At 40.2% G+C, this 18,860-nt stretch overlaps 1 protein-coding gene across 1 annotated transcript in view; it reads left to right on the plus strand.

The window, feature by feature from the left end:
* Positions 1–18,860, plus strand: part of kn (EBF transcription factor knot) — a 129,909-nt gene that overhangs the window by 102,258 nt on the left and 8,791 nt on the right. Inside the window, 1 exon segment of the mRNA XM_089178169.1 lies at positions 17,531–17,612. Within this exon segment, the coding sequence (XP_089034295.1) occupies positions 17,531–17,612 (82 nt within the window).

Raw genomic sequence — 18,860 nt, forward strand, 5'->3', positions numbered from 1 at the left:
ACGAGTACACCCGGTATACTCGTGTGGTGATAACGGTAGATACTAAAGACGTAGTAAAACGTTAAGTGACTCCGCAAAGCGTACTCGTTGTCGCGAGACAACGCGTTGGTATGTATATATATATCTATGTATACACGTGTATATGTATATGTATACGTATTATATATATACGTATCTCTATGTATATGTATATAGGTATATTTCCATCGTACGTACTCATTCGCAGCTCGGTACATGTGTCTCCGTGATATATAGAACAAAGCATGAAAGCACAATGTATATTACGTGCACTACTCTTTCGGCCGGTCTAACGAAAAAGTATCCTCTCTTAAGTGTTACATCGTTTAAAAGAATTCGTTAACGAGAGACAAATAATGTAAGCATAATCCAAATGATGAAAAAAAGAAGATTTTGTTAAATCACGATTAACATGTTAATAAAAAAAAAGTATTGGAGTCCAATTTTTTATGACCAATGGATAGGATAATTTGACAATCCATAATGCACTATTTTCACTTATTCAACCATATTGTCAAAAGTTAAGCGACGAATTTATCTACGTCGAGCGTGTTTAAGCGCGACGCCAGGCGTTGTCTACCAACCGCGTATAATTCCGAGCAACACTCTGTGTACTCGTACGTGTGTGGACGTACAAGTATGTGTCGTTATCGCTGTAGAAACGGTCATACTAACACATTCGTACGAATACACACAGAACACCCACATACATATATATATACAGATAGACATTGCTAGTACATATCGCGAGCCACGGTGTAGTCAAGCGGCATTTGCATGAATTTGTTGGCCCAATATACCTCGGCAAGGATCGTGCTTTAAACTGGATATGCTCGATGGCAAGGAGAAAGGTAACGTAAGGGATGAAGAAGGGTAGTGTAGAGTGGGTAGTACTGGCGGACAACGAAGCAACTTAAGATGGGCTCCTTTAAGAACGCGACCGCCTTCGAGCTAGCTAGCTCACTGAGGAGAGCTGACTTTTTTTCAATTTGTTAATTCAGGGTAATCTTAAGGGTGGCTAATTTTAGACCTTCCTTCGACTTCCGTGCATCTCCGTCGCAAAATTTTCTTTCTCTGCCTTTATCTCTCAATCTCCCATCTCTCTTTCCTTACTCCTCCTCCTTATTCACCACCCCTTTTTAGACTACCCTGAATTCCTCTCTCGTGACATTTAATCTTCCCCGTATTTTCCTTTCCGACTTTTCTCCAATTTGACTATCTCCTACAAACGTTCCTCTATTCTCTCTTTCAGTATTTCTCTGATAAGAAAAAACTACGATATATAGAGCGTATAAATTCTTATTAATTCGTTTGAACGTTATTCTACTAAGGGAAAGTAAGTAGAAGTGTCGAGGATTTGGTCGTACGTGCGAACAAAGTGGACGTTTCAGTTTGGAAACGGTGTCGTCTCTGTCTTTGAACGATCTTGGAGAACCAAGAGAAAGTAATAGAGACAGAGAGACAGAGAGAGAAGGAGAGAGAGAGAGGGGGTGACCGAGGTCTAATGTACACATAGGGTTGCTGGTAGAATGACGGGCGTCGGCCATGTTGTCTTGACATTCTCCCTCAGGGGTTGTCGGGGGTAGATATATTTAGCCTGCTGCCTCCAGGGATCCTCGCCTCCCTGCAACTCCACCCAAACCCCAAAGCACTTCCGACTTATGATGCCGTTGTCCGACCGACCCTTCCTACCAGTAGTACAGTCGTCTTGTACGAGGTTTACAGACAAAGCTCTCTTGAATAAAGAAAACACACATTCCTAACCACGTTCAATCGAATCCAACGGAATTTTGGACGTCAGACATTTCGAAAATGTCCATTTATAAAAGACAATTGGATCGTTATGTTAAAATTCAAAAAGAATTTTTCTTCAATGTTAATATAAAATATAAATTAATAACATATATTATTCATTACTCGTATTCTATGATATACATATATTAGTTAAAAAATATAACTATAAGCAAAAAAGAGAAATAATTGAAGAGAGCAAAAAGAACATTTTTGAGTATTATTTCAATTAGAATAACGCAAGAGTTTATAAAGTCGACTGTACAACACAGGGTGTATCGGTTCACCGAACCACCGGAATTTGTATCAAGAGCGCGAGCGCAAGAGTACAGTGTACACGCTCAATCCCAATCTTTATTACGGAAAACGAACAGCGAGCAATATCAATTAGGACGGTAGTGGTAGTAGTGGTAGTGATGGTAGTGGTAGTGGTAGGGGTGGTGGGCGGTGCATCGTGCACTTCAAGATCAGCGATTCTGGGTAATGACGGCGGGCCTCCACAATAACCGTGCGTCGCACTGCGAGCACATCTCCGAGAGCATTAGAGGGGCCGATGTATAGTTAGGAGGGGTTGCGCACCGTGTTTTCTCGGGCATCCACCATCCTCTCATTCTCTCTCTCTCTCTCTTTCACCCGTTACCTCTCGTTCCTCCATCTCTTCGTTCTCTTTTCCTTTCCTACACGTACACACACACGTAAATAAACTCTCCCCTCTTACTACTACCTTTATGCACATAGATTCGACATACACACAAACACACATAACCACACTTACATAATTTCCCATTCCCACAATCCATCCCTCTTTTTCCCTCTCGCTTCGCGAACCGCTGAAAGAAGTCATCAATATCGCGTGGCTTTTCGCTTCTGGCCATCCGCAAAAAGGGACAAAACTATTGCCGCGGATGGGCGGAGTCACGCCTAATCCCCAGAGTCAAAATGGAAGTCTCCGGAGACACCCCTCCGTGGTCCCCCCCTTAGGAACACACTCTCGAGAAAGTTTTGTCCGATCTCGAGAACGTTAGGCCGGACCGGAGGGTGACTCGGGACGATACTTGTACGGCCGCGTAACGTATTACCGAACCGGGAGGACATTTTGCGAATTTCCGTGCTCTCTCTCTCTCTCTTTCTTTATCTGTCTCTTTTTCTCCTTCTCTTGACTGTATGTACAACGGAGGGACGTCCGCGCTGCCCTAGGAACTTCGAAGGAGAAGACGAGGGCGAGCTTAGAGAGTAAAAGAGAAAGAGAAAAGATAGCAATGGAAAAGGATACGACCGTTCCACGCACCCTTCGCTTCTCTTCCCTTCGAGAGAAAAAAAGAAAAAATGGGGGAAAAGGTACATATATATATATATATATACGTGGACTTTCGTTTCTTCCTTCCCTTCGGTTTTCTTCTCTTATTTCTTTCTATTCTCCACCCTGTTCGCCCTTTTTCCTCTCCAACCCCTTACGTAGGAGCGTGCGTACGTGCCAATACCTCCACGACTAGAAGCACGCACGTGGAGACCATTCGAGAATGGCTTTCGATTTCTGTCCTCCTTGCCAAAAGGATCCAATAGGATGTGTACGCTATACACATATATCCATAGTACATGTACATATATCTTCTAAGGGATGTTAAGGGAGAAGGAATACGCTATGCGGTTTCATACATTTCAAGGATATAGAAATGAAATAAACAATATGATGGATAAAATCATTTGTTAGCTTGCACGTCGAAAGTATAATTATATTATTATTTCTTAGTGTATATTTTATTTAGAGAGAAATTATATTTATTAAGATAAATATATTATATATAAAATATCCAAACTTTCATAGAATAATCTTGATGTTTCTATGTATCAAAAATGTCAGAGAAAAAGAAAAAGAAGAAGAAAAAAAATAAGAAACAATGATGTCATGAGATAGTACCGAGCTCCTCGACCTTTCAAGATTCACTTTCATTTTCCACTTGGTTACGCGAGTCTCGAAATCCTCGTGGCACGAGAAGGCGAAATCTCGCGAAAGGGAAAAGAAAAAAATGGGGTTTGTAAGTTGTGCGGATAATTCTCTGGAGCCGGGGATGGCGTAGTTCGTATAAGGGTGGCATTCGCATACGATAGCGCTAGTGAAGGTAAGAAAGAGGAAAGAGGGTTTGTCGAGAGTATTTTGTGAGGGAAGGTAAGAGGGGAAGTTGACTACGATACAAGGAGTAGAATTTCATACAATCTTGAGCAAACTTGCTCCCTCCTCGGAAAATGTTCATCCTTTCTCTCATACTCTCTTTTTCTATCCTTTTTTCTTTTTTTTTTTTCTTTTCGTAACTTCATTTATTTATCGTCCTTACCGAGATCTCAACTTTAATTTTTACGTTATTCGACACACACACATACACACATACTTTTATTATTATATATTTTTTGACCAAAATTTATATAACCGATGATAAATATTACAACCTGTATCTAATTATAAGTAAAAATGTTTATTAACGTTTTATCGATTATTATTATTTATAATAAATATATATATTTATATATATATATATAGAAAAACTTTGTAGAAAATAGTCGAGATATTTTCTCATTGGTTTATTTTCTCCGAGAACAAAATCTTTATCTTATTCGCGAGACGCAATGGTTGTGTCGTAAGAGAAGAGAGTGTTGCGAGGTAAAATGGGAAAGGTAAAGAAAGAGAGGGATAGGGCGAGTCGGAGGGAGTCGAAGGGTAGAAAGAAAGAGAGAGAGAGAGAGAGAGAGAAGAACAAGATCGAGAAAGAGACAGCGAATCCCACGGGACTATCGACTGCCGAGTCCCGTGGGGCAAGTCGATACTCTAGGGACACCCCCGTCTTTCTCCTTCTCCTTCTCCTTCTCCTTGGATGGTGAGTACTCCCGCTTTCTCCTCACCTCCTCGTCACCTCTTTCTACTAGCATTCAAGTTCTAAACACTCGACGCAAGCGCAAGAAAGCTCTCTGTACTTCGATGTTACCTCGACTCTTGATATTATATCGTCTCGAAACGACCATCTCGGCTGGGCAACAGTAACTTTTCTTGCTTGCTAAGATAGATATAGTATAGAGAAAGAACAGATGATCTTTTTGCCTCGTCGATCAGCACTAACGTATATATATATATCGATAATCGCCGTTAATTTGGATCAAACACTACCAAAGATAGAGAGAATACTTTTCTTATTTCAAAAGGAAAAGATAAAACCCATTATACCATTTCTTATTTGGACTTTGAAGAGCAAGGTCATCTCTCTTTCTCTCTCTCTCTCTCTCTCTCTCTCTCTCTCTCTCTCTCTCTCTCTCTCTTTTCACCTAAGTCGCGTTTATTTCTCTTTAATCGATCTAGTCGAGCTATTTATTCTCTTGTTAGAAAACTTGTTAGGGAATAGGGAGTAGGTTCGTACCGGGACTTTTGTTGTAAAACTAAAAAACGAATAATCTCGTACTACTTAATTCCTAACTAATATTAATTTACGATTATCTAACTAAATATCAATTCTACGTCGATAATTATCTGTAAGATAAAAGGGAAGGAAACACTAAAAAATGGAATAAAGACTCATTGCTTTTCTTTGGTGTGAGATCACATGAAGGTAACGACGTAGTATTACGTAGGACGGCAACAAGCGGTAACAGTGTGCGGTCGGGTTGTCAGCACCGGTAAGTTATTTAGCGGTTGAGGCTGTAGCAGTTGGCAGCGCTGTCTAATTGTAACGGCACCTTTGGGACTGGTATCACTCCCCGCATCCGTCGAGCCACCCACTTTCCACCCTCGTGATCGTCCAACCTCTCTCTCACTCTCTCTCTCTCTTCCCGTTTCTCTATTCCTCCTACCCTTCTATACCCTTCTCCTCGTCGAAAACGCTCAGACGCCGTAAACCAAAAATACGACGACACTTTGTCGAAGCATCCGCCTCCTGCCCGTGCGTCTTAGTTTCCTAAAGAAATAAAAAAAAGAAAAAAGTCACTCGTCGTAGCGAGGGTGGAAATACAGTCGGGGAAAGGAAATAAGTGGTATTTGTATATAGAAAGAAAGAAAAAAAAAAGCGGAGAAAAAAAGAAAAACTATATTATCTCTCATCATAGAAGAAACTTATTTTGATAAAACTATATGATATTAATAAATGTCTGTAGTATCTGTAAGTGTCTTATTGTATTTCATAGTGTTAGGTATATAATGCCTTAGGTATACACATGAGAGGTCAGTTGCTTGCTACAGATCGTGTTAAATACATCAGCAGAACGTTCGCTGATACGGAACGGAATATCTCGAAGGAAATTCCACAATCGTCGTAGGACAAAGTATCGGACTCGGTTGTCGGCTCATAATCGTCGAGTGTCCTAGGGAAAAGCGGCTCTACGTTTCTCTCGTAAACCGGTGTGGAAGCACGAACGTTTGCTTTATTGCCAGAGAGCTTCTGATATCACGACGGTTGGTAGCAACATTGGTAGAAAGTGAGACAAGCGAGTAAGCAAGCAAGCAAGCAAGCAAGCAAGCGAGTGAGCGAGTGAACAGGCTGCCAAGCAGGAAGGCAAGCAGGGAGGCAGCATTATCTTCTCTTGGTGAGGGTGAGAGAGGGCGAATGCCCTCCCCATGAGATCACCATGGCAACCCCTGCACGGCCCGCTACGGCGTCCTGTCCTGCGTGCTTCCATGTCCTGCCAACATGGCGACTGCTAACCTCCCAAACTCCGACCAACGACGATAACTTGAAAGCCTCTTGCTCTCATTCTGTATTTCTCTCTTCTTCTTCTTCTTCTTCTTCCTTTTCTTTCTCTTTTACATCTTCTCTATCTCTTCTTTTTCTTTCTTTCTTTCTTCTACAACGCAAGAATTCGTCGACCCGCTTTGCATTCGATCCGAAAAAGAACCGCTCGTCTTCGTCGAGGGAGTATGGAATAAGAAAGAAAAAGATAGAAAGAGAGAGAGAGAGAGAGAAACTCGTGCCATCCTACTAAAGGAGAAAAAGAAGGATAAAGAAGCTTGAAAAATCATCTTCGAGGAACGAAATCTTATCTCGGTCCGCGCGAGTTTATGACCCTCGACGTGCTCCCGTAGATTTGTTCGTAGGCTGAAACGCGACTTGGTTATATCGTTTGTACGAGCGCGTTTTAGTGCAATTGCTTGGGTAAACAGTTCGGATTATAAGAACGATCTAGCTATGGGAAAGTAACAACTAACTCGAAATCGTATTATCGAATTATGTATAGATACATATATGTATATATGCATGTATATTTATGTAATTCTTAAAACAAATTTATTCGTTTTTTCAATTACATTCTTACACCGGCAATAAATGATATTTAAGATTAGAATAGATTTTTTATTTTTTTTTATCATAATACGTAAATATGTGCTTAATGTATTTTATGCATATTACGAGAAATGATAATGTTGGAAAATGGGCGAGATTTTCATTTAACCAGAACGACGAGTTCTACAACGTAGTAGAGATATTAATTACACGCACGTTGAGTCCATTCGTTCGGCGATTCTTCACACCCCTCCCGTTCGTTCATCGGCGTACGAAAGAACGTCCATAGGGAGAAATTAAAAACGTGGCCCGCGGCAAAATTAAGACATATTTTTTAATAAAGCCCGATAGCGATCCCATTTGCCATTGCGACTTGCATTTTGAGGGGGTTTTGCGGTTTCCTCTGGTATAATCACGAAAATCAGACCGTTACATCCATACATGTATACACATACTTACATTCACATATATGGTTTTAAACGTGGAAAAACCGTGGAATAGCACGTATATCTAAAGAAAATGAATGCATAATTCATGGGTTACGATTACTATCGCCTTTACCAGAGTTTCCTGAAAATTATTACATGCTCAACAACGAAAATTTATTCTCTATGAAAATTTCGATAGATCGATTTTAATCCCTTTTATAAAATCTATAAAAGATATCGCATTAACTTACTTTCGATTTTTCTTCTTATTTCACATCAATGTGATCGAAATAAAAATAAAAATAAAAATAAAAATAAAAAAATAAAACAAATAAGAAATAAAACGATTGAAAGTAACGAAGATAGGGGGATGAGGATAGAAGAAAGATAGGTAGATAAGGGAAAAGTATAGAAAGAAGAGTTGAAGAGAAAGTTCCGAAACACGCTAGTCGTGGATTTTACCGAGTTTCGAACTAGGTAGGGTTCTTCAAAGCGGGTTGCCTATCCGGTGGGAAAGGACTGGGAAGATACTCAGGGATAGGATGGTTTCCCTCGCTAAGTCTGTTAAGGAAGACTCACGAGTTTCCTCTCAAAGGAGCCGCGAATATTAAAATCACATTTTAACCTTACCTCTTCGAGGACAAACTCGAAGCTCAAACAACTAAGTTAATAGGAATTAAACGAACTCTTGTTCCTGAACTTACGCTCCCGTTATTTTCTATATATATACATATACATGTATATGTGTATGTGTGTGTGTTTGCTTGACGTATTTATATACATATTTTATATTAATATTTTATATACGCGTATTATATATACATTTAAATTGTCGAAAGTAGAAAAAAAAAATAACTCATTTCTAAAAAAAACATTCGTCATTCTCGAGAGTAGTAGTTTAGTTACAGATTCGCTGATGTAGATATTACGCATGGAACGAGTTTGTGTTTCGATAAATGGATTCGCATTCGATAGATCGAAACGAAACGGATATCGAGAGCTTCGGGAGGATTTACAGGCACAATAGATTGACGCGAGCGTCAGTTTCCGCAAGCGTATATGTATATCTCTATGTATATGTATGCAATATAATACATATATAAAGGTTTATGAATGTACACATATATACTACAAATAGAAGTCGTTCATCGTACGATAGTCGAGTTTAACGCGGTTACGTCGATCCGCTTGTTGCAACTTCAGATTTATCATACACGAAATAATCTTACGCATTACATTTTCTCTTCGAATACGAATGTTGTATATTCCGATATATAGAGAGAAATGCATGGTATATGTGTAAGTGTATTTATTTATATAATATATTATACATATAAATACATATATGTATTAATGTATAGAGAGTACTCTTCCTTTTTCTCCCTCGGGCAAAGGAACATGTATGCGTGCGTGCGTGTCTGCGTGAGCATGCGCGACTTACGAGCGTTTTTGTCGATATTTGACAGCGGCAACTTTAGAGGGTCCTAACCGCCCTTTCCGTCGCCCCAGGGGGCTCCGTATCTAAATGCAGGCATTAATAAATCGCGCGTACACGCGTACACCTAGCGGGCTTTCTCTCTTTCTCACTCATTCATTCACTATTTCTCTCTCTTTCTCTGTCATACTTACGTACGTATGTACACATACCAACGTGCAAAGGAATCGTCCTCAGTCGAGTTAAGTCGCTTTACTCTAGCGAAGGGTCTGATGCGTTTATGGAAATGGTTCGTGCTTTGTCCGAATATAGCCGAAGGCTGAAGGATAACGAAAATAGGACGTATTTCAAAAGGTAAATTTGTCGACGTTAGAAATGTCGAAAGAAAAAAATAGTTTATATTCTGGAGTATCGATATTCGATTATTATTTCTGGTAATTTATTTGGAAGGGGAAAAATAAAAAAAAAAAGAAATGAAGAAAGAAATCCTGTAGTCGTACATCGTAAAAGCAAACGCACGTGCTACTGTTGGTGTGGTATTAGTATTAGTATTAGTACTAGTATTAGTAGGTATATACCCTAGGAGTATAACGTGGCTCTCATTCTTAGACCAGAAATCATGCATCTTTCATCAGTCCCCCGAGCAAGGAGAGCGGTACCGAGTATAGTCTCGTTGGATCGGTGCAAGGCGCGGTGCAACGGCGGCTTTAACATTAGTTAATAGTTACAGCCAACTACGCGATACGTGGTAAATCGTCGGTTGATGCGTCGTACGTGCAACGCGAGGCAAATCTAGTTATGGCAGCCGGCCTCTCGAGCCGTCTTGTTGCTTAATGTGATAGACTGCCATTAGGGGCATCTCGCTGTCGTGACGAGGGGCCAGAGAGAGGGAATGGGGAGTATAGAATATAGTTAGTATAGGAGAGCGAGAGAAGTAAGGGAGGGTGGTAACGGTGGGTGGCGGATAGTACGTAATAGTGGTTGTAAGCTTGTAGAACGCAAGGAGCCCACGACAGGGTGCGTTAGTTCGATCCACGTTCTAACTACTAAGACGTATTACTTGGGCTATGAATTATGCAGCGTCTCTCTAGTACCTTAGCGAATAGCCTTAGCTCTTGTAACATCTTAGGACTTAGGCAAACGGTACCACCCTCTCCTGTCTGGAATTTCGTTAACTTGCCCTCTCGTTGCGTGCACACGCGAGAGCACCTGATTTCCTCTTCCTTTCGTAAACACAAAGACATACCGCCAGCTCTGTCCTCGGTCCTAATTTCTCTACAAAGTGGAGCTTTGGAATGTTTCATTCGTAACTTGAGATTTATTGAGAAGACATTGTCTCTCGAAACTTTTCTTTTCTCATCAAGAGCTTCTCTCTCTCTCTCTCTCTATCTCTCTCTCTTGTTATTTCTTTTTACGTAGCTAAAACACGTACGCATATAAACTCTTACGTCACTTTGGAAGGTACGCTGTTTGTGTCGTCAGCTCGGTGAGAGGAGGTCAAACAAGCGTTATCACGAGTAGTTCTCTCTCCGTACTTACGAGTTTTACGAACGAGTGAACCGCCAGTACCCCTAGTATTTTCTCAGCTCATTCGTTTCGTCCGGCTTGTTGGCTTTCGTGTAAATTAAGTTCACCTTCGTTTAATTCCTACGGACAACGTGAAAATGTTACTGACGTAGACCTGTGAAACTCCTTCTTACTCGAGAAGACTAGCCGACTAATATTCATTATTTAGCATTGTTCCTTGCACCATGTCAAACCACCTATACTTACTATTCTTATCTTTCACTCTCAAGTGGTGGTACTTTGCCACGTTCCTCTATCTATACATTCGTAGATACTCAAATAGACATATAAGCGTATTTCGATTGGATTTAAAGAGAATATCGAAAAATAAATAAAAAGATGAAAGAAATGAAAGAAAATTACTTTGTCTCGATTCAGATTATTTTTATCGAGTAAAAAGAACTTTATTCGCGGAAAATAATTTTTCGAATTAGTCGATGCCTGCATATGATCCTTCTTAGCCGCTTCCTATCTTTAATACTTCCTGCGAGTAAGTGAAGTAAGAGGAGGAGGTGAAGAAGGAAGAGGAGGAAAAGGCAAAGGCAGTGAATCTAAAGAGCTGGTGGATGCTGGATGACGTTGGTGCAGGAGTAGAAAACGAAGGGGGGCTGGAGGAGAGGGTGTATGAAGGTGGTACAGGGGGCGTAATGGAGGTTAGTTAAACATTAAGCATCCCTTGATACCTTGCTAACCCCTTACTAACCCCAGTTAAGGTGTATGCAAGGTATACAGCTCTAGGTGGTTTCCTATACCTTACGGACCTCCGTACACATTCTTACTAATTGACGTCCTGCGCCTCTGCATTATGCACTCGCGATTACTCTCAGGCATTTTCCTACTAAAATATATCAGATCGCTCGTAGACTGAGTTCTTAGCTATCGCTTTGATAGAAGGATCGACCTTGATCCGAGTACAAGAGTGTGTGAGAGAGAGAGAGAAAGATAGAAGCAACCCTTTGAACGTAGTATCGAATCTAGCTAGTATCGTTTCCTTGACCTCGATGCTGCATTGACCCTCTCTTTCATCCAGTGTGGAAAGGTCTCGCAGTACGCGTGTCTCTCTCCTTAGCCTTTTGCCAACGACACAAGGTCGATCGGTCTTACTCGACCGATATTCTTATAAGATTGACAATAACGAACTAGTAGAACAACTAATTGTAAGTTGGACAGAAAATTCGACTGTGAAGAATCGTAATGAGGTTTCTACTAAAAGGAATGACTTTTCGTGGTCGATAAAATCGCTGAGTAAGGATCGATCGTATTAATAGGTCATTAGTATACCATCGGACACGCCCTTCGTTTCCTTTCTCTCTCTCTCTCTCTCTCTCTTTCTCTCTCCATGAAGTAAGCCGGAATCTTCTAATTCCATGGGGACCGTATCCGCTAAGAGCGAGCTTTCCTTAGAGCGGTATCATGCAATGAATTCTGAACGGCGGCGTTCTGCAAATGGCTCGATCGTTCCGGTAGGACGATAAAATATCTTTATTTAAAAAGAAAAAGAAAAAAAAAAAAAGAAAAAAGAAAAGAAAAGAAAAATCCAGAGGGTAGTTACGTACGATGCTCGGGGATCGATCGGAAATCTTCCTCTTGAATTTACACCGCGTTATATCCGTTTTTTTTATTTTTATGGTGACGACGAGAACAAGGACCATAGAGGAGAAGGGGGAAGGGGGGAGGAGGAGGTTGAGAACCGAGGAAAACGTTAGAGGACGAGAGACGCTGAAAACATGATTAAAGATTCTCCGACGTGGGAGAAAATGGATTTCTGATACGCGTAATGCCACCCTATTTGGAACTATTACGCGTAAGTCCCCTAGTAAGCTCCCTATATCCATTCGCTCTCTGGTGGAAATATATTTACTAGATCAGAAGGTACTTACTCTTGACTTGGCCCTCGAGCGTAGTCTAACGGGTGATTCCTAAGCATCCTGTCGATACCAATGGGTACTCTAAAAAGATTTTCATGTTCTTCGCTTAGTTAAAGAATTTCTTTCTATAGGGATTATATAATATATTATAAAAAAAAAAAAAAAAGAAAAAAAAAGGAGAATGAGAAATTCTCGATAGGAACAAAACTAACAAACGGGAAGAAAAAGGGAATAAAAGAAAAGAAATAAATAAATAAAAATGGAAAGAAAATAAAAGAAAAGAAAAGAAAAAAAAGCGATCGATCGATTTTTTTAATCGGAAGAAGAAAAAGCGTTCGGAGCAGTGGCGTGGAAAATAAAAACCTCTAATTGGTACACGGGAAATATAAACAAACAAACTGGCATGCGAATGGCGATGATTTATTGCAAGGTTTGATTGAATTCATTTGACTCTGTTTACACGATAGCCGCTCGCACATTTCTCGCCCCGTATTCCACCCCCGTCTGTTTAAGCTTTCACTCTCTCTCTTTCTCTCTTTCTCTCTTTCGATATTTAGACTTTTCCCATTCGCGCGTGTTATTTTTTTTTGTCGATTCCGTTCATCCGTTCATTCGTTCGTTCGTTCGTTCGTTCGTTCGTTCGTTCATTGCCGCCGTGAAGTTGCTCCCTGTAAAAGTTGAAACAGCGGACGATGCACGTTTTTTTTCTACATGCATACTACCGGCCGCGACGCCTGAACTACGCGTAGGAGGAAGAAGAGGAGGAGGAGAAGGAGGAGGAGGAGGCGCTTCAACCCTTTCCACCACCACCACCACCACCCCTTATCGTTGGAAAGCGTACAACTTCGTTTTATTTCATTTTTGTTCGGTTCGGTGGAAGGGCAACCGTACCTAGTCTCGAGAACCGACACAGGGATGATTTCGTCAATCGCCCTGCGCATGTATCTTTTATTCGACGTTGATTCGTCGTTAGCAGTCGAACAATAACTCGCTCGGTATACTGTACTACCTCTACAACGTATTTCTCCTGTATTAGGTGAAAAAGAAAATTAAAGCTTTGTTCGCTTCTAGGTATCGTTCCAACGTAATTTATCTACTATAAGAGAGTTACACGTAGAATAAATGACATTTTTCGTATGGTGTATGATTTATTATTAAAATATGTTTTTTTTTGTTTTTTTTTTTTAATAATAATATACAATATTTGTCTTGGATCAAATAGTGGCATCGAAACATTTGTCATATATACGTGAAAGATTTAAAAATATATTCTTTTTATATATGTTATAAGTTTCCATTGAAATCTTATAAAAAAAAAAAAAAAATAAAAAAAAAACTTCCAACAATATTTCTCATAGCTGTTATATGATAAATCATGAATAATCCTCGCGTTTAACTCTCGTAACACCTAAAACGTTATTCCATCTAAAAGGAAGGTAAGAGGCCTTAAGTTTTACACGTTGAAACGGCGTGCGACTTGCAACGAGAGTTAGCTTCCGGTGCTTAGATAGAACCCTCAACAAAGAAGTAGATGATGGGTAGAAAAAAGGTGCGGGGGGAGGAGAGGGAGGGAAGGGAAGGGAAGGGGGGGGGGTTTAAGCGAAACGTATCTCTACCGGGTGTTCTTCTCGCCTCCAATCCAGAATAGATTTTTCCTTGTTGAAGCTTGCAAAAGGTATATAGGAAAAAAAAAAGAGAAGAATGAGAAGTAGGGAAAGAAAGCGACTACAGCGAAGGAGAAAAATCTAATAGACTATCGAAATCGAGTTTGAACCCCCTGTAAGAAACTACCCCCAACGACACCTCTCCCATTTTCTTTCTCACTATCTCTCTCTCTCTCTCTCTCTCTCTCTCTTTCTTTTTTTCTTCTTTCTTTACGAGCTGTATTCGCGATACAACACCATCACTGTCTCTCTCTCTCTTTCACTCTCTGCTTTATCTTTCTCCGAACCGAGAAGGGTGCCTGAAATGAAATCCAGTTCGCATTTGAATCAGTCGGTAACGTAATCCATTAGCCTCTAACAGCCAATGCTTGGAAGATGATACCATAGAAGACGGAGAAGAGGTGTCGTAATATGCGACATCGAAGTGTCGTTAACAGTTAGTCTCCTACGGTCTATCTTGAAAAAAAAAAGAAAATTCTATTCTATTTCCGATGGACCTTGAAATAAAACTAATCAAAACATATCAAAAAGTTTAAGTATCCTTATTGAAGTTCGATATAATCTAAAAAGGTTCGGAATTGGGAGGTGGGGGAGAAGTAAAAAAGCATCGAGAGTATAGGTAGATAAATACCGTAGGTACACCGGGATGTGTTGTCTGTCATAATATTCTCTTTTAGTTCTGTTCAGCAACGAATCTCTTTCATCTCCCATGGCGATACTCTTCTAATACCGATAAATGCTGCTATCGGTATCGAATCGATCACGACAGGTCGAGATAAGACAAAGATCCACGAATAACGTAGACGATATTTCGTCTCGTGTCAATGACAGTGTTTCTCAAATTCTTTGCGTTAAAAGATAAAGGAAAAAAACAACAACAACGAAATAACTGTGATTATATCTTGCGTTATTTTCTATTGAATTTTTGGTAGGATTTATGTTAAAGTTGAAATATAAATAAATTAGAAAATTAGTTGGATAGGATATTTGATGAAAACGTTATCGAGTCGTTTGGCTGTTGTCTTCGTGCCCGTCGTCATAGCCGTTAAAGGGCCACTTTACGCTGGTAGTATCGTAGATGCAGGTAGTACACTCGATGGCGTTCCTATCTACGAACGACTAGAAGGCGTCGTCGTCGTCGTCGTTGTCCTTGTTGTCGTCGTCGTCGTCGTCGTAGTTGGTAGTCGTGTAGTCTCTTCGTGTTACACGACGCCTCGAGCGCAACGGAGACATCGTGTTTAGAGCAAGATCCACGATAGCGATAAGCCGAGGTACAATGCTTTGAATACCCATCCAGCATTCGCGATACCATCTTAACGTTCTCTAAGAGTAAACGAAATTAAATTCGCTCGACGCCTTTAAGTAGCAAAAGAGAGAGAGAGAGAGAGAGAGAGGGTGTATGTGTGTGTATATCGAAGAGAAAGAGAGATAGAAAGATAGAGTGCATTCACACCGAAACTACAAGTCCTTCGAAACGGATACGAAACGCGTGCTACGCAAGATCGATACCTTTCTTCCCCTTTTCTTTCTCTCGCTAGGAAGAATCACCTTTTTCTTCATAGATGGTGTTACATGTTAGATGCTCTCGATATTTAATTATATAACAAATATTTAATATTTAATATTTATTATTTAATATTTAACAAATTCAATAGATATCCTAATAATGTGGTACTTTATTATTCCTACAGTTCGATATATTTCTTAAAACACTTCTTCGGTATAATAAAAAGGATCGAATCTAATATCATAGATCAAACACAGTATATAACATTAAACCTCCCTTCCCCCCAAAATAGAAACTTAAAAGAATATATCTATATATATATATATATATATATATATATATATAACATCTCGTCCGGAGATAATATTAAACGATGTCTTTCGATGAAGTAGCAATCGTCTTTTTTCTTTCCTAACGCGTGAAAGAATATAAAATAAGAAAAGAAAAGTAACGGTACGGGCTGTAATAGAGAATAAAAGGGATGCTCGAAATCGCAGTTACCCTTCGGTATTTTGTTCGTTCGCGATGATTTGCGCGCGCGCGCGCGCGTGTCGGAGTAAGCGAAATAAGAGGAAAAAAAGAAAAGAAAAAAGAGAGAGAAAAAGTTGAAAAAAGAGAAAATAAAGAAAAGCTAACACGCTAGTCGAGAAGGTATGTGTTTGATTTTTCCATGAAGTCCCGGATCGCGGGAACGCACTCCGCGGGGGGATGACAATGTACTCCCACGGGATTGGAGGCCTAGCAGCCACCCAGTAAACCACCCTTCCTTCTATCTCTCTCCGCGTCTCGGCCCTCCTGATTGTTTCCTACGTGTCTCCTACGCTTTTTCCGATCTTCCTCCGACTCTCGCCTATACATATATCCGGGAGTTTTCGACTCGTTCGTTCGTTCGTTCGTTCGTTCACTCCCTTCTCTCTCCTCTTTTCTACTCTCCTTTACCAACATTCACCAACCTTCCGATCCACCTTTTCTCTTTCTCTCTTTCCCTCTCTCTCTCTCTCTCTCTCTCTCTTGCTTTCGTTCAGAAACGGCCGCGGCTTCCAGCACGGCACAGTCGAAAAATTTCCTCGAATTCAATATCCCTCGATATTCTACATAATTCATGAAAATTGAGCCGCCGGCTTTTTTGCCTGAACCCTACTCCTCTTTTTCTTTTCTCTCTCTCTCTCTCTTTCTCTCTCTCTCTCTCTCGTTTTCTTTCTCTTTCTTCCTTTTACTCTCACACATCCTCACGTTCAACATACAGGAACGGTTCCCCGCAGACGAAAGCCAGCAGTGCACCAGTTCTACTTCGATCTCGTCTGCGCGCGTCTAACTTTCTATCGTCTGTCTTTCTCTTTTTCTCTTTTTCTCTCTCTCTCTCTCTCTTTCTTTTTCTTTTTCTTTTTCTCTTTTATGCTCGCTCTCTTTCGTCGGTTTTTCACGAACACCATCTCCCTCTCATCGTTCACCCTTTTTCTATCGACGTCAAGCTTCGAGGACAACTCTCGTGATGCTCGTCCGTCTAAAAAATCCTCACGTTTCTATTGTGTTTCATGTATATTATTTTGTTTTCTCTTTTATTTTTTCTCTCTCTCTCCCCTTATCCTCCTAAATTTTTTTTTTGCCCTTTTTTTCTCTCAATAATAATTATAGCTATTTATAAAGGTAACGATTTTTTTTTTATAAAGATTAATTTGAAATATAAACCTCTGACATTTTCATTGTGACACTCAAGCATATTTTCCTATACCCATGTATATAAACGTATATATACATCGTAGATACTTTAAAGGTCGAATAACACGTGGTCAGGGAGATGGGGCTAAGGGGCCGACGTTTAATCTAAAGAAATACTGAATAATAGAAGCGAGTGGGACGAGCCTCGCGATTGGCTTATGCAATATTCAAGCTTGCTTTCCAGCCAAATTCACCTTCTAATTAAGTTCTCGGTGTTGAAGAGCGTTAAACAAGTTGTCAACCATTTAACTGGCTTCCCTGTTTCTCTGCTTTCAGGTTCTTCCTTAAGTTCTTTCTCAAATGCAACCAGAACTGCCTTAAGAATGCCGGCAACCCACGCGACATGAGACGATTTCAGGTAAGATCGTAAAACTTTTTTATTTTTTTTTTTATTTTTTTTTTTTTTTCTAATCCTCCATATTAAAAATTGAATTAATTATCCTTTTACGAGACTTTTAACGTAAAACATATACTAAAACGTATGAAATTGAAATTATGAGTCTTAATGCAAACAACTTTGACAAATTTAAAGTAAAAATTCTCGTAAGAAACAATTCTTTTTAATTTCCAAAAAGGAACGTCCTCAACGAAAAGACAAGAATTTCTCGATGGGCGGCCATCGTCGAAAGTTGAGAGCCCCATCCAGAAGACTTGTAATCCAAGGGGTTGGCAATTAGCTCAGCACGGCATCAGCCAACCCGTCCCTTCCCCCGTTTCATCCCTTATCCTCCCTAACGACCCCTCCTACGATCCTTCTACGGACCGACGCCCGTATCTCGCCATCCAGCTAGCTTTTCCTCCTTTCGTTGAGACAAAAGACAGAATTAAAAAATAAATTAGCAAAAACCACGTCGCGCGTTTTCCTCTACCCTCATCCCCCCTCCCTCCCTCCCCTTACCCCGCTCCCTTTACTCCTCTACGTTCCACTTTCTTCTTCTCCTTTACGTTTACTTCCACCAAACGTTTTCTTACTGTACCCTTCTCCTTCTTTCAGTAAGGTATATATATATATATATATATATATATTTAGGAAGGTTGGGCGCTGAACCAAAATTAAAATACTTATCGCAGTTTCGAATTTGTTTTGGGATTGCTTACCGTCCAAAGTTACGAATTAAAATTTCAGCCCTTCAAAACCCACGAAAATTTCGCTTACCTGAAGGAGAACACCCTTTAACCCGCTCTTATTCTTCGCAACTTGCCACCGCGTTATTCGCCCAACTAATACCACCGACTTTGCGAGAAACTTGGCAAAACTTTGACTGTGTGGACAAAAGTTCTCGACGTCGATTTTACGAATGTTCCAACTTCGCACGCGAGCGCGCGCCCAAGGAATCCGGAACGTGAGAAATCTCCTTCCCTTCGATTAAATTTTCTTACAAAACTGAAAATAAACTTACAATAGATTCCCCTAACTCAATTAATATTAATCGTATCATCTTTATTTCAACGCATTTGAACGCGAATTTATCTGTATTTATCTTTTATAATATTTGCACGGAGATACACACGTTTTCTCTCTTTACATCCATGTACAAAATAAAAAACCGCGAGAGTCACGGAATTGCATGCATAGTGTATAAACATACACGCGTTATCACATCCG

This window comes from Polistes dominula, unplaced genomic scaffold (genome assembly GCF_049000335.1).
Source record: "Polistes dominula isolate Pdom_NZ unplaced genomic scaffold, Pdom_raw_medaka contig_373, whole genome shotgun sequence".
Taxonomy (NCBI): Eukaryota; Metazoa; Arthropoda; class Insecta; order Hymenoptera; family Vespidae; genus Polistes; species Polistes dominula.